The sequence below is a fragment of the Sus scrofa genome, chromosome 1 (genome assembly GCF_054392235.1).
Source record: "Sus scrofa isolate SSC_HxYL_T2T_F1_AM1 chromosome 1, Sscrofa_HxYL_maternal_Yorkshire_Landrace_v2.0, whole genome shotgun sequence".
Taxonomy (NCBI): domain Eukaryota; kingdom Metazoa; phylum Chordata; class Mammalia; order Artiodactyla; family Suidae; genus Sus; species Sus scrofa.
The window spans coordinates 33,890,307-33,903,682 of record NC_139383.1 but is presented as its reverse complement, the minus strand read 5'-3'; the positions used below and the strand labels follow the sequence as shown (position 1 = coordinate 33,903,682).

The 13,376-nt window shown below is 36.0% G+C and overlaps 1 protein-coding gene across 3 annotated transcripts in view; it reads left to right on the top strand.

The window, feature by feature from the left end:
• LAMA2 (laminin subunit alpha 2) overlaps positions 1–13,376 on the top strand; it is a 592,018-nt gene that overhangs the window by 493,069 nt on the left and 85,573 nt on the right. For all 3 annotated transcript variants that reach the window (XR_014803693.1, XM_084956512.1, XM_084956505.1), the window contains exon 41: positions 9,985–10,087. Coding sequence is in view for 2 of the 3 variants with exons in the window: in XM_084956512.1 (XP_084812638.1) it covers positions 9,985–10,087 (103 nt within the window). In the remaining variant the exon portion in view is untranslated. The remainder of the gene's footprint in view (positions 1–9,984; positions 10,088–13,376) is intronic.

Below are 13,376 nucleotides of genomic sequence, written 5' to 3'. Positions count from 1 at the left end.
GGATTTTAAAGCCCAGGCAGGGAGAGAAGATGTCACAGACACCATCCTAAAACTGCAAAAGAAGGAGTTTTTCTTAACTAACTGAAAATATATAAAACCATGAGACCAAAACAATTGCTTCCATCAATGAATACTCCTTCTAGCCCAGGGCCATGCCAAGGAGCTTTGTTGCTTTTCTCGCCTCCAGCTGTGAAAAATGTCTCTCATAAGTTGCTAAAACCACAAGCCTATGGGTTAAAGTCCAAACTACAAGCTAAAAATTTAATGGAGGTGAGTTGGGGAACTGGCCTTGGCTCTTGCAACCCTCAGAGCATCTGGAAGGATACAGAAAAGTACCTACTTATATCACTATGAACTTTAGGAAAGGAGTTCCCATTGTGACTCAGTGGGTTAAGGGTCCAGCGTTACTGCAAGGTGCAGCTCCAATTCAACCACTAGCCTGAAAACTTACATAAAAAGACAAAAAATAAAATAAACACTAGGAAAGAGGGCAGGCAAGTAAAGTATGTAACATGACCTTGAAGTTATTCTAAAATCTGAACGCAAATATAAAAGTGTTTAAAATTATTGAAATGTTAAAAAGAATAAATAAAAAACAGTTATAAAATGAAGAAATACAGGAGTTCCCACTGTGGCACAGCGGGTTAAGAATCCAACTGCAGTGGCTCAGGTCACTGCAGAGGCACAGGTTCAGTTCCTGGCCATGTGCAGTGGGTTAAAGGATATATGACCAGGAATGAGATTGTTGGATCATATGGCAGTACTTTACATAGTGTTTTCCATAGTGGTTGTACCAATTTACATTCCCACCAACAGTGAAGGAGGGTTCCCTTTTCTCCACACCTCTCCAGCATTTATTATTTGTATATTTGTTCATGATGGCCATTCTGAGCGATGTGAGATGGTACCTCATTGTAGTTTTGATTTGCCTTTCTCTAATCATTAGCGATGGTGAGCATCTCTTCATGTGATTTTTGGTCTATCTGTATGTCTTCTTTGGAGAAATGTCTGTTTAAATCTTCTGCCGATTTTTTATTGCGTTGTTTGTTTTTTCTGTATTGAGCTGTAGGAGTTGTTTGTGTATTTTGGAGATTAACCCCCTTTTCAGTTGCTTCATTTGCAAATATTTCCTCCAACTCTGTGGGCTGTATTTTCATTTTGTTTAAGAAACGCTGTGCAATTTCTTCTGATCCCTTGCTTGGCTTAATTTCTGCAGTAAATTCCATCCCCCAAACTTAGAACTTAATTTTTTATCTGGTTTAGTACTCAGTGCCCAGTTACTTAAAGTAATTTCTTACCCTTCTTTGATGTGGTTATGGCGCTTACAGTCAGTGTTTCGGAACTCTTTGTTGGTATGAGGTGTTAAGCATATCCACATTTTCAGTTTTTTCTTCAAGTTTTTTAAAAATCTTTTTTAAACCACATATTTATTATACTTAATTTTATAATAGCATTATGAAATACGTAGGAATAATGGTAAGTAGAATTCAGCTTGTCCTCAAACCAGCAGTAATCATTTGAGTTTTTAGTTGTCATGCTAATAAAAATACTTTCCAACTTTTACCTACATAATTTATTCTTTTCCTTTATTGTAATTTTTTCCTTTCCATATTATTACTATTTTCTTTACTATTATTTATTTTAATATTAGTGGTATTATTCCTAATAATTTCTTCTTTTGTATTCGTTTTTGAGTCCTTATGTAGCCGGACTCTTTTGACACCACTGCTATTGGTCAATAAGACATATAGTTAAACTCTGTGAATCTTGCAATAGTATGATTAAACATTAAGGTATTTCTAATAGTATTTATTTAGAAATGTGATCATATCTTCTCTTCAGTATGTCTCATTTAATATTTGCTTTGTGTAATTGGATGAACCAAAATACATAAAGAATACGTGCAAGGTCATTTTTGAGTTTTTATTTCCTACATAAATGACTGTGCAAATATTAGCAGAATACACATTGCATTCAAAAGGCCCAATAAAATATAGTGTCAGTCAAGTTTTAAACTTTAACTTGCACATACCTTGTATTTTATTCTGTCAACCATTACTTAGAAGTCATTCAAACAGTAATTTTGACTTATTTTAATATCTATAATCATCAGAATTTAAATTTTATACCAGGGTAGTATTAATGGAAAAATAGAAAAATCCGCAATATGTATGACAATCGAATCTGTTGGTAAAACTGGTAAGCAGTGTTTTCTCTCCATCAGCAGTTCAGCAACTTATCTAAGAACTGAGTGATTCACACAAAAGCAAATATGAAAAAGTCAGTGACTTCAGTGATTTTCTCTGCACATGATACACTTGTTTGAATCAATAATTTTAAAAAACCTATTGGAAGCAGTGAAACAAACTTCTATGTTATGACCCAGCATTTGATGTATTTAAAAATTCAAAGCAGGAGTTCCCATTGTGGCTCAGCTACATGAACCCAACTAGTATCCATGAGGATCTAGGTTCCATCCCTGGCCTCACTCAGTGGGTTAAGGATCCAACGTTGCTGTGAGCTGTGGTTTAGACACAGCTCAGATTCCACGTTGCTGTGGCTGTGGCATAGGTCAGCAGCTATAGCTCCAATTTGACCCCTAGCCTGAGAACTTCCATATTTCCATGGGTGTGGCCCTGAAAGAAAGAGAGAAAGAAAAGAAAAAAAAAACAGGGCATACATGTTAAAAATTAAATCAAAGAATTTGTTTCATCAGTCAGCAACACAAAAATGCTATGGTATGTTGCTATAATGCAATATAAATTTAAACTAATTTTATTCAAGACAGCAATGCTCTCAGACTTGGTATTTGGAATTTCTCCTATAGAAATAAATATAAAAATAAACATAAGAATAAGCATAATCAAGAAGTGAAATTGCCATGTTGAGTTTGATTCTGAACATTAAATGGAAAGGAAACCATAAGCCCTCTGAGAATAGTCCCTAAATCGTAGATGTTTCTCCCTCATCTTTACCCAAAATCAAGACCCCTTGTGGTACCCTTACATCCTCCCTTCAACAGCTTGTCCAGTCCCTGCCTTGTGGCAGCAAACCAGTGACACCCAGAGGTGCCAGAGCAATGGCTCTCATGTTGTGGTTGGTGATACCTGTTCTCAATTAGTTATTTACTTTAAAATACACTCTCCATTGTCTTTCTTGGTGTTCTCATCAAGCTGAAAATTCGCAGTCATGAATTCTAAATCCTCTTGAGTAATTCTGGAGATTTTCTATTTCATCCCTTGGTCTCCTTTGTCTGCTCGGTTGCTTTCAGTCCTCCAGAGAGTCATGCAACCCCTGTTTCATCTGGGGACATTATACAGTGCCAGGAAATACAGCCTTTCACCACATTTCTGATCAAAGACATTTCTTTGGGTTGTTTCCGCAATCATTTTTTTATTCACAATTTCATTTTAGTATCCTGTAGATACTAAATTTTTTAAAGATGGATTAGATTAAAACATCTTTAAAATCAATACATAGTGATTTCCTTTTTTAAAGTTGTGTATAATCTCTTTAATTATTACAAAAGCAGCTCATGTCCATTATAGAAATACAGGAAATACAAACAAACAAAAGGGAAAAATATAAAATATATGTAGTCTCACAAACCGCAAATATTCACTTTTATAATATTTTTATCTCACCTGTACAAATAGTTTTGGTACAAGTGGGTCAGTTTTACATGACTATTTATAGCTTAACATATCAATTAAAATCGCTTGAACATTTTTCAATATTCTCAAAAGTTATATCTTGTAAAATGAACATAGGACTAGATTCCACCATTTCTTCTAGAGTTTATTTTATTATAGTAAGAAATTTCTCCCTGATTTTTAACGTCTAACATACCCAAATATAAATTTCTTCTGATATATATTTTACATAAACATACTGCAGCCCTTACATATATCCCTGCACAGTTTGAAGGGTTTTTTTTTTTATTAACAAGATTTTTAATTTAAAATCATCTAAGTCACATGCCATCCTGACACACTCTCCACTTTGGAAATGTGCAGGACTTGTCTTCTTTTTTTTTTTTTTTTTTTTAATATCTGGAAGCATTACATTTTTATTTTTATTTTTTTATTTGTATAATGATTTTTATTTTTTTTTCCATTATAGCTGCTTTACAGTGTTCTGTCAATTTTCTGCTTTACAGCATGGTGATCCAGTTATACATACATGTGTACATTCTTTTTTCTCACATTCTCATGCTCCATCACAAGTGACTAGACATAGTTCCCAGTGCCAGAATGGTCGAGTGGTTAAGGTGTTGGACTTAAGACTTGTCTTCTAAAATAAAGTCTTTCATAAAGAGGAAGTAATGGAATAGGTCATAAAACATGCTGATGAATTTTCAGCTTGTACTTTCTTTAGAAAAAAAATATTCTGCTTCTCTCTTTAGCACCAACTTTTTCAGGAAGTTCAGAAAATTTAGAAGAAATATAAAATGTTAGTTGAACATTTAGAAAAATAGTAAAACTGTAATATATAAAGTAATATAAACAATAACTTTTAAATTTACTTATTTAAAAAATAAATCAATGCAGTTCAGGTTTATCATCCTGATAAATTTAACTTCAGGTCTCATCTTCACATCTCCTTCCCCCAAGAGAATTTCCTCTGACAATAGAACACCTAGATATTTCCATGCTCCACTATGGAAGTAATCACTTTCTTTTAAGGGTTGTTTTTTTTTAAAGGGTTTTTTGGTTTGTCTCTCCACTCCACTGAAGTTCTGTTAGAGAAGGCAGAGTCTTTCTATCTTTGAATAATCAGAGCTTATTCTGGTGCTCGAGATAGCTAAAAACTTTTATTGGGCAAATCTATCAATTCATTCATCTATTAATTAATGCCATGGTGCCTTAACAAGTCACTATGAATATTTAACAAATAGTAGGAAGAAGAAAACTAACATGTATTAAAAGCCAGTTAGGTGCCAAGCCTCTGTTAAATCTTTATAGACTATTATTTTTATGTTTTCGTGTAGCTTTCCTTCTCTAATGATGTTTTAAATTATCTCACATTTTCTATAAATGATTATTAATGAATAAAACATACAGCAATATACATGTAATAAAGATCCTATTTTGTGTGATATAATAAAAACTTTTCTATAATTTATATATACATACATGCACATGTGTATATATAAACACAGAGATTACTTATTATTTATAAAAATTCAATCTCTAAAACACAAGAAACAAAGTATCTTGCAGTTCTAAGAAGCTCATTTATATTTCACATATGCTGTAGACACAGCTCAGAAACTCAGACGTGATGCTTATAAATATGTATGAAGTATAATTAGCTTGGAAAATGCTGCTTCATCACCTGTCCTGATATTGTTGATGTGCTTCAGTGACTTACTAAGCAATGTTGGGAAAGTAACTCTCCAAATTCCAGTGAATTGAAACAGTTCTGTTCATCCATAACATGTTAGTATTTTCCATTCTGTTATCATATGAGACTTGTCTTTTAAACCTGGATTGTTGGTATGCTGCTTATAGATGACAATTTTATGCCGTCAGCTTTTTACTTTAGTATTTTGGAGTGCTTCTTGAAACATTGAAACCTGTCTTATTCCTCCACATCTCTTGAACCCAGACTTCTCATTTCCAATGCCCTTGCCTAAACTTACAGCTCTCTTTTCTCTGGCTTATACTATTACAATAGCCAACTGATATCTCCTTTTCCTCTCACAGCTGCTCTGCATCATCCTGGACTAAGATTCTGATGAAACTGTCAGTGTCTCCATATTGCTTAATGTCTAGTTTCCTTAGTCTGACATTCAAACTTGCCAGAAACTGACTCCAACCAACCAACAGCCTTACTTCTTCACACTACCTTTCATAAAATCTACTGTCCTTTGCAACCAAAATACTTGTTCTCCCATCCACACATCAAAATTCTCTGCCTCCTGTCCTTTCTTACCTTCTTGCTACTATATCCCCTACACCCCCATATATACCACCCATCTTCTTGTATCTGAGCAAGGAGTGGTTGACTAAGAATCCAGGAAGAAATCATTGGCTTCCTGAAAAAACAGGAAAGACAGTATTCCTGGAAGCAAAAGGCAGGCAATATTCATAAATACAAGATAGGAAATTAGTAGCAGGAAAGTTTATTAGCAGATGGACTTCAGCCAGGATTCAGTCATGTTGCTGGATGCAAAGGTCCAATGGAAGATCATTATGCTGATAAACATCCAATCAGACTCGTCAGAAAAATTCAGGAAGGTCACCCGTATCCAACAGCAGGAATAAAAGAGGTGACGTCACAACTTCCATAGACAGTAAAGGATAATAAGAGAAAATTATGAGCAACTTGATGCCAAAAATTCAGCATTTTGAATGAAAGAGGCAAATTCTTTGAAAATCACAAACTACAAAACTCACTCATAAATAATTTGAATAGCCTTATATTCATTAAAGAATTACATTTGTATTTAAAAACCTTCATATATGCACACACACAATTCAGTTGCAAATGACATCACTGGTGAATTCCACCAAACATTTAAGGAAGAAATAATAAATTCTTCCAAGAATGGAAGAAGAGAAAATATGTCCCACATCATTCCATGAGACCAGTATTAGAAGGACACAAACCAGACAAAGGTATTACAAAAAAGAGAAAATTATAGACCAATGTCCCTCCTGAACACAGATGCAAAACTTCTTGACCGTTATAATAAATCAGATCCAACCATTTATTAAAACAAGCTACAGACTTACTAAAATAATACCTTTGTAAATTACATGTGTAATGAAGGATTTATATTCATATTGTGCATCAATATCTTTCAAAACCCAGTAAGAAATAACCCAGTAAAACATTGGAACAAAGATTTGAACAGACACTTAGACAAAGAAGACGGTAAATAAGCTCATGAAAAGATGCTCAACACTATAAGTCACAAGAAAAATGCAAATTAAAGCCAAAATAATGTACACACCTCTTCGAATGTTTAAAAGACAGACTGTATCAAGTATAGACAAGCATGTAGGCAAATATAACTCTCATACACTGCTGATGGGAATTTAAAACAGTATTGATAATTTGGAAAACGTGTTGATAGTTGTTTTTTAGGGGGTTTTTTTGTTTGTTTTTTGTTTTTGTTTTTGTTTTGTCTTTTTGGAATATGGAGGTTCCCAGGGAGGGTTCAAATCTGAGCTGCAGCTGACAGCTTATGCCACAGCCATAGCAATGCCAGATCTGAGCTGCGTCTGTAACCTATAAAGCAGCTCACGGCAGTCCCGGATCCTTAACCCACTGACTAGGGCCAGGGATTGATCCCGCATCCTCACGGATACTAGTTGGGTTTGTTACCATTAAGCCACAGCAGGACCTCTGATAGTTTCTTAAAACATAAACACATCCACCACATAATCTAGCCACTCCATTTATAAATGTTCACTCCAAGAGAAATGAAGCTTATGTGTCTGCAAAGATTGAACGCAAATGTTCATAGCAACTCTATTTAAAATAGCCAAAGCTGGAAATAATCTAAATGTCCATCAAGAGGTAAATGAACAAATAGATTGGGGCCTATGCACATAAATAAAAAAGGGATCACATGTTGATACACACACAATGTGGATAAATGTCAAAATAATTACTCTGAATGAGAGAAGCTAGACCAACAGAAAAAAAGTACATACTGGATTATTTTATTTTTATATAAAATTCTATAAAATGCAAACTAGTAATGATGGAAAACAGATCAGTGTTTGTGTGGCAATGGGGGAAGACAAAGAGGAGTGGAAGAGCGCGGTTGGAAAGAAATGATGAGTATATTCTCTACCTTAATTGTGTGACATGGTGTATAAATGTCATGGATGTATAAATGTCAAAACCTATCAAATTGTAAATTTTAAATATGTAAAGTTTATTCACACCTCAAACTGTTGAAAAGTTTAAAAAAAATAGGAAAAAAAAAAAGAGAATATTCTCGTCCCTGTTCCTAGACCCTCCACAATTTCCATAGCTCAGACTCTAGCTTCCTTCCATGTGATCTGGCCCTTCTCCTTCTTTTCTCTCTCACTTCATTTCATTAATTTTCTTATGCACAGCAAGTCAACTCTATCTTCCTCTTTTCCCCCCAAGCCTCACTTGGTATATCCAAGATTAACCTTTAAACGTTGGTTGTTAGATGCTCACCAGATTATGTTTTTGTACAAAGAAATTCACACCTGAAGGCTATGGGGAAAGCTTGCTTCCTTGTATGCTTGCTTGCTTTCTTATTCGTCTGGTTGCATTTAGTATTATGAACGGCCTGTGTTATCTTGATGGCTTAGGATCATCATTATCACATTAGTTATTTTACTACAATAATATTGACATCTGCTGAAACCTACTTCATCCTTATCCAAATCAATTTGGATTTCTGAGCTTTAAAAACTCTTCGCTCTCCTTACTGGTTTTTTCTTTCCTCCTTGTCAGACAGATTGTCAGCTGTCACGTCTGCTATTTTCATGTGCCTATTTAGAGACTCTTCATCCTTCTTTCTTTATAATTTCCTTTCTCTAATCTGTTGTGATGCAGAAGCCTGTAACCAAGGGAGTACGAATGGCATGTAAATTTGGAACAAATATAGAACCTGAGTGGGTAATGGAGGCTTATTTTTTTTGAGTAAGGTGTATTTGATTTGTGTCATTTGTATTGACACTCTTAGTACCTTTTTTTTTTTTCAAAATAGATGACACTTATGTGATGTTACTGTATCTAATTCTTCACAGAAACTGTAGGACTGAGAATTTCTGTGTTCTCAGGTTAAGAGAGTGTCCATTTTCCATAGAATAAGTTGCCAGGGTTATCAGAGAACTCTCTTTGCAAATGCCAGATATAAATGCACTAGGTCTCTTTTTGCTTATGTAGATGTTGCCACTACGTCTTTTTGTAGATATCATAGTGTTGTGTAATCAATCTGTTCTGTGAGCAATAGATTATTTTAGCGAAAGCTGTTGGAATAACACCTTAAAATAAATCTTACCATAACAGTGGCAAGTTCTGTAATCTCCCTAGTTTACTGTTCAAATAATATGAGTGGTAAAAAAAAAAAAAAATGTTAAGGCACTGGAAATGGAGTTGAAGAATATTATGTTTGGGCTAACCTGAGTCAGATTTATAACTTCAACAGTAAGTATTTAACATTCAGTAGCTCTTCTTATACCCTGAATTACTTTTCAATTTAAAATTTACAGGTAAGATCCTATTTGATTTATCTTTTGGTTTTAATGTATTATGTAATGATTCCTGGGGAGCAAACACTATTAAAATAGATAACTAATCATTCAGTTTAAATGATGCTTTTCCATACCATTCTATTATCTTTGTGTCCCCTCTTTTAATCCAATCCTCAACAAATAAATCTTTTCTCAGAGATGATTATGACTCAGAAGTGGTCATTTAGACGATTTTGTTTTGCCCTAGTACTTTGAGATGCATTCAAAAAAGGAGCAGTGTCCTTCCTCATTTCAATGCCTAGGGGGCAGGAAACACTCCCCCACTTACCCCACAACTCAAGTGAGATTTGCTTAGGGAAAAAGTCTGTGATATGTTTAGTTCTTAATTTGCTTGAATATTCTACTGCATTTGGTAGTACTGGACAGTTATGACCTTGCAACATTGCCAGTCGTCTTACTCTTAGACAATTCCCTGTCTCCTGATTTCCATAATATCATGTTCTCCTATTTTTCTCTTTATCCTCTCTAATCTCAGTCACCTTGAGAGCTCCACTTTCTCTACTTGCCTCTAGATGTTGGGATTCCTAAGGGTTCTGATCCGGGCCTTCTTCTCATTTCCCAATAAACAGTCTCCTGACATTAATCATGAATGTGTGCTGATAATTTATAATTCTCTATACATAGCCCCGAATGCTTTTTTGAAGGTAAACTCTGTATACCAATTGCCTGCTAGATATCTCTATTCCATAATTATTTGGATTTAAATATGTGACACTTCTTTTTCTGTCCACAGTCAACAGGTCCTCAGGGTTCATTAAAGGAAGGTGCCAAAGGCTCACTTCAGAAAAGCTTTGGGATCCTTAATGAAGCCAAGAAGTTAGCAAATGATGTAAAAGGTTAGTGTGACCTCTCTTTGTTATTATTTTTGGGTTATTTGCAGTTGTAATTGGTAGGACATTTTATCTCATTGGAAAAGTATAACCGTTGGAGCATGATTGTTATTATTTTTATTATCTGGATTTAGTGCAAGTAAACTATCATCAGTTTTAGGGGTTTTTGTCATCACATCTCATTTTGCACTGGGTAAAGCTGCATAATTTTTGTGGTTTTTTTTGTCTTTTGTCGTTTTAAGGCCACATCCACAGCATACGGAGGTTCCCAGGCTAGGGGTCTAATTGGAGCTACAGCTACAGGCCTACACCACAGCCACAGCAATGCCAGATCTGAGCCATATCTGCAACCTACACCGCAGCTGGTAGCAACGCCAGATCCTTAACACACTGAGTGAGGCTAGGGATCTAACACACATCCTCACGGTTTCTAGTCTGATTCATTTCTGCTGCGCCATGATGAGAACTCCATAAAGCTGCATTTTTTTTTTTTTTTTTTTTGTCTTTTTGCTATTTCTTTGGGCCACTCCTGCGGCATATGGAGGTTCCCAGGCTAGGGGTCGAATCGGAGCTGTAGCCACTGGCCAACACCAGAGCCACAGCAACTCGGAATCCGGGCCACGTCTGCAATCTACACCACAGCTCACAGCAATGCTGGATCATCAACCCACTGAGCAAGGGCAGGGACCGAACCCGCAACCTCATGGTTCCTAGTTGGATTCGTTAACCACTGCGCCACGACGGAAACTCCCAAAGCTGCATAATTTTTATTTTTATTTTTTTTTTTTATTTTTTTTTTTTTAATTTTATTTTCCCACTGTACAGCAAGGGGGTCAGGTTATCCTTACATGTATACATTACAATTACAGTTTTTCCCCCACCATTTCTTCTGTTGCAACATGAGTATCTAGACATAGTTCTCAATGCTATTCAGCGGGATCTCCTTGTAAATCTATTCTACGTTGTGACTGATAAGCCCAAGCTCCCGATCCCTCCCACTCCCTCCCCCTCCCATCAGGCAACCACAAGTCTCTTCTCCAAGTCCATGATTGATTTTCTTTTCTGAGGAGATGTTCATTTGTGCTGGATATTAGATTCCAGTTATAAGTGATGTCATATGGTATTTGTCTTTGTCTTTCTGGCTCATTTCACTCAGTATGAGATTCTCTAGTTCCATCCATGTTGCTGCAAATGGCATGATGTCATCCTTTTTTATGGCTGAGTAGTATTCCATCGTGTATATATACCACATCTTCCGAATCCAATCCTCTGTCGATGGACATTTGGATTGTTTCCATGTCCTGGCTATTGTGAATAGTGCTGCAATGAACATGCGGGTGCATGTGTCTCTTTTAAGTAGCCAAAGCTGCATAATTTTTAAACCTAATTTCTATAGCATCATTTCACGTGTATCTAAAGTATAGTAATTTTTAAAGTATGATAAGTGTTATAGAGCACCACACCCTACCTTTTTTTGGCTTTAGAAATTATAGTAACAAAGGAGTGAATCAGGCAGATGTTGTATAAATGTCCTTGAGAAATTTTCAATTTAGTGAGGTACAGGTCTTGAAAAGTTTTCACACCTTTTAATTACCTTTTTATGCATTTTATTCCTAATTCAAGGATCAAATATCTACCCTGATATATTATGGGCTTTGTGTTAAAAATGTGTTAGTCAGTGTGACTGCACTCTACCTAAGCTATCGAGTTTATTATTTCATTCAATTATCTCTTGTTTCTCATTTAGTTGCCTCCTGTTTCTACCTTCATTCTCATTCCTCACCATTTTCTGGCTTGCCCCCAGCTCCAAAGCCTTTCTGAAATATTCACGTTCTCTGAAAACATTCCAGTCTTCCATGTTTCACAGTGTTATTTCTTCTCTTTGGAATTCCCCACCATCTCTCTTTTCATCCAATTACCTTCTACCAGACCTTCAAGGCTTAGCTCAAATGTTATCTTCTCCAGGAAACCCCGCACCCCTTCTGAGTTACATGCCTCTTCTCTGGGGATCCCTTTCTCATAGGCTTGTCAAAGCACTGCAGCCACAGACTCAGCTGCCGTCTTCTTGAGGACAACCACGGGGTCTTTTCCTTAACTTTATATTTCTCATGTATATCAGAGTGACTACTTCAACTTAGGAAATAAGCATGTTTTTTATTTTTTTTATTTTTATTTTTGTCTTTTGTCTTTTTAGGGCCACACCCATGGCATATGGAGGTTCCCAGGCTTGGGGTCCAATCAGAGCTACAGCCGCCAGTCTACGCCACAGCCATGCCAGATCTGAGCCACATCTTCGACCTACACCACAGCCCACGGTAACACTGGATCCTTAACCCACTGAGCGAGGCCAGGGATCGAACCTGCAACTTCATGCTTCCTAGTCGGATTTGTTTCCACTGCACCATGAGGGAAACTCCTAAGCATATTTTTTAAACAAAAGAATGGTATTGGTCTTTATGAACCTTAGAAGGAGAAGAGGTTTTATCATCATTTTTATTTTTCATGCTTTCAACAAATAGTCCTTGGTCTCCAGTAGTGACTGATGTAGAATTACACATTCTCTCTCCATTATAGATGGCACTCGGATAGTAGGAAGTTTTGGATTATATATCACAGGTGAAATATGGCCATAGATATAGGTATAGATATAGATATAGATATCTTCCTGTACAGGAGACTGCGCTTATTATACAGCCTGCAGAGTAATTATAGAGTTGAAACCTGTTTTCCTTTTGGACATGTTGAGTTAATCTCATTATTTTCTATCACTCCTTCTTCTCCAAAACCCTTGCACAGAGCTGGGATCAGGAGGTGAGTGAGGTGAGCTTGCAGGTGTAGAAGTAGACCTTGTTTTTATTTAAAATTTTGATATTTTGCTCATCATTGATCTTTTATATCAACTTTTCTTTTCTTTTCTTTTCTTTTTCTTTTGCCTTTTAGGGCTGCCCCTGCAGCATATGGAAGTTCCCAGGCTAGAAATCAAATCAGAGCTGTAGCCGCCAGCCTACACCACAGCCATAGCAACATGGAATCCGAGCCCTGTCTGTGACCTACACCATAGCTCAGGGTAAAACCAGATCCTAACCCACTGACCAGGGACAGGGATAGAACCTGCAAGCTCATGGATATTAGTCGGGTTCATTTCTGCTAAGCCACAACAGAAACTCCTAATTTTGATTTTTTTAAAAATACTGCATTAAAATGTGTTTGTCTTGATTACTGAGATTTTTTTTTTTTTTTTTTTTTTTTTTGGCGTCGCTTCAAATTGCACACCTTAGGTGAATGCCTGAATCAC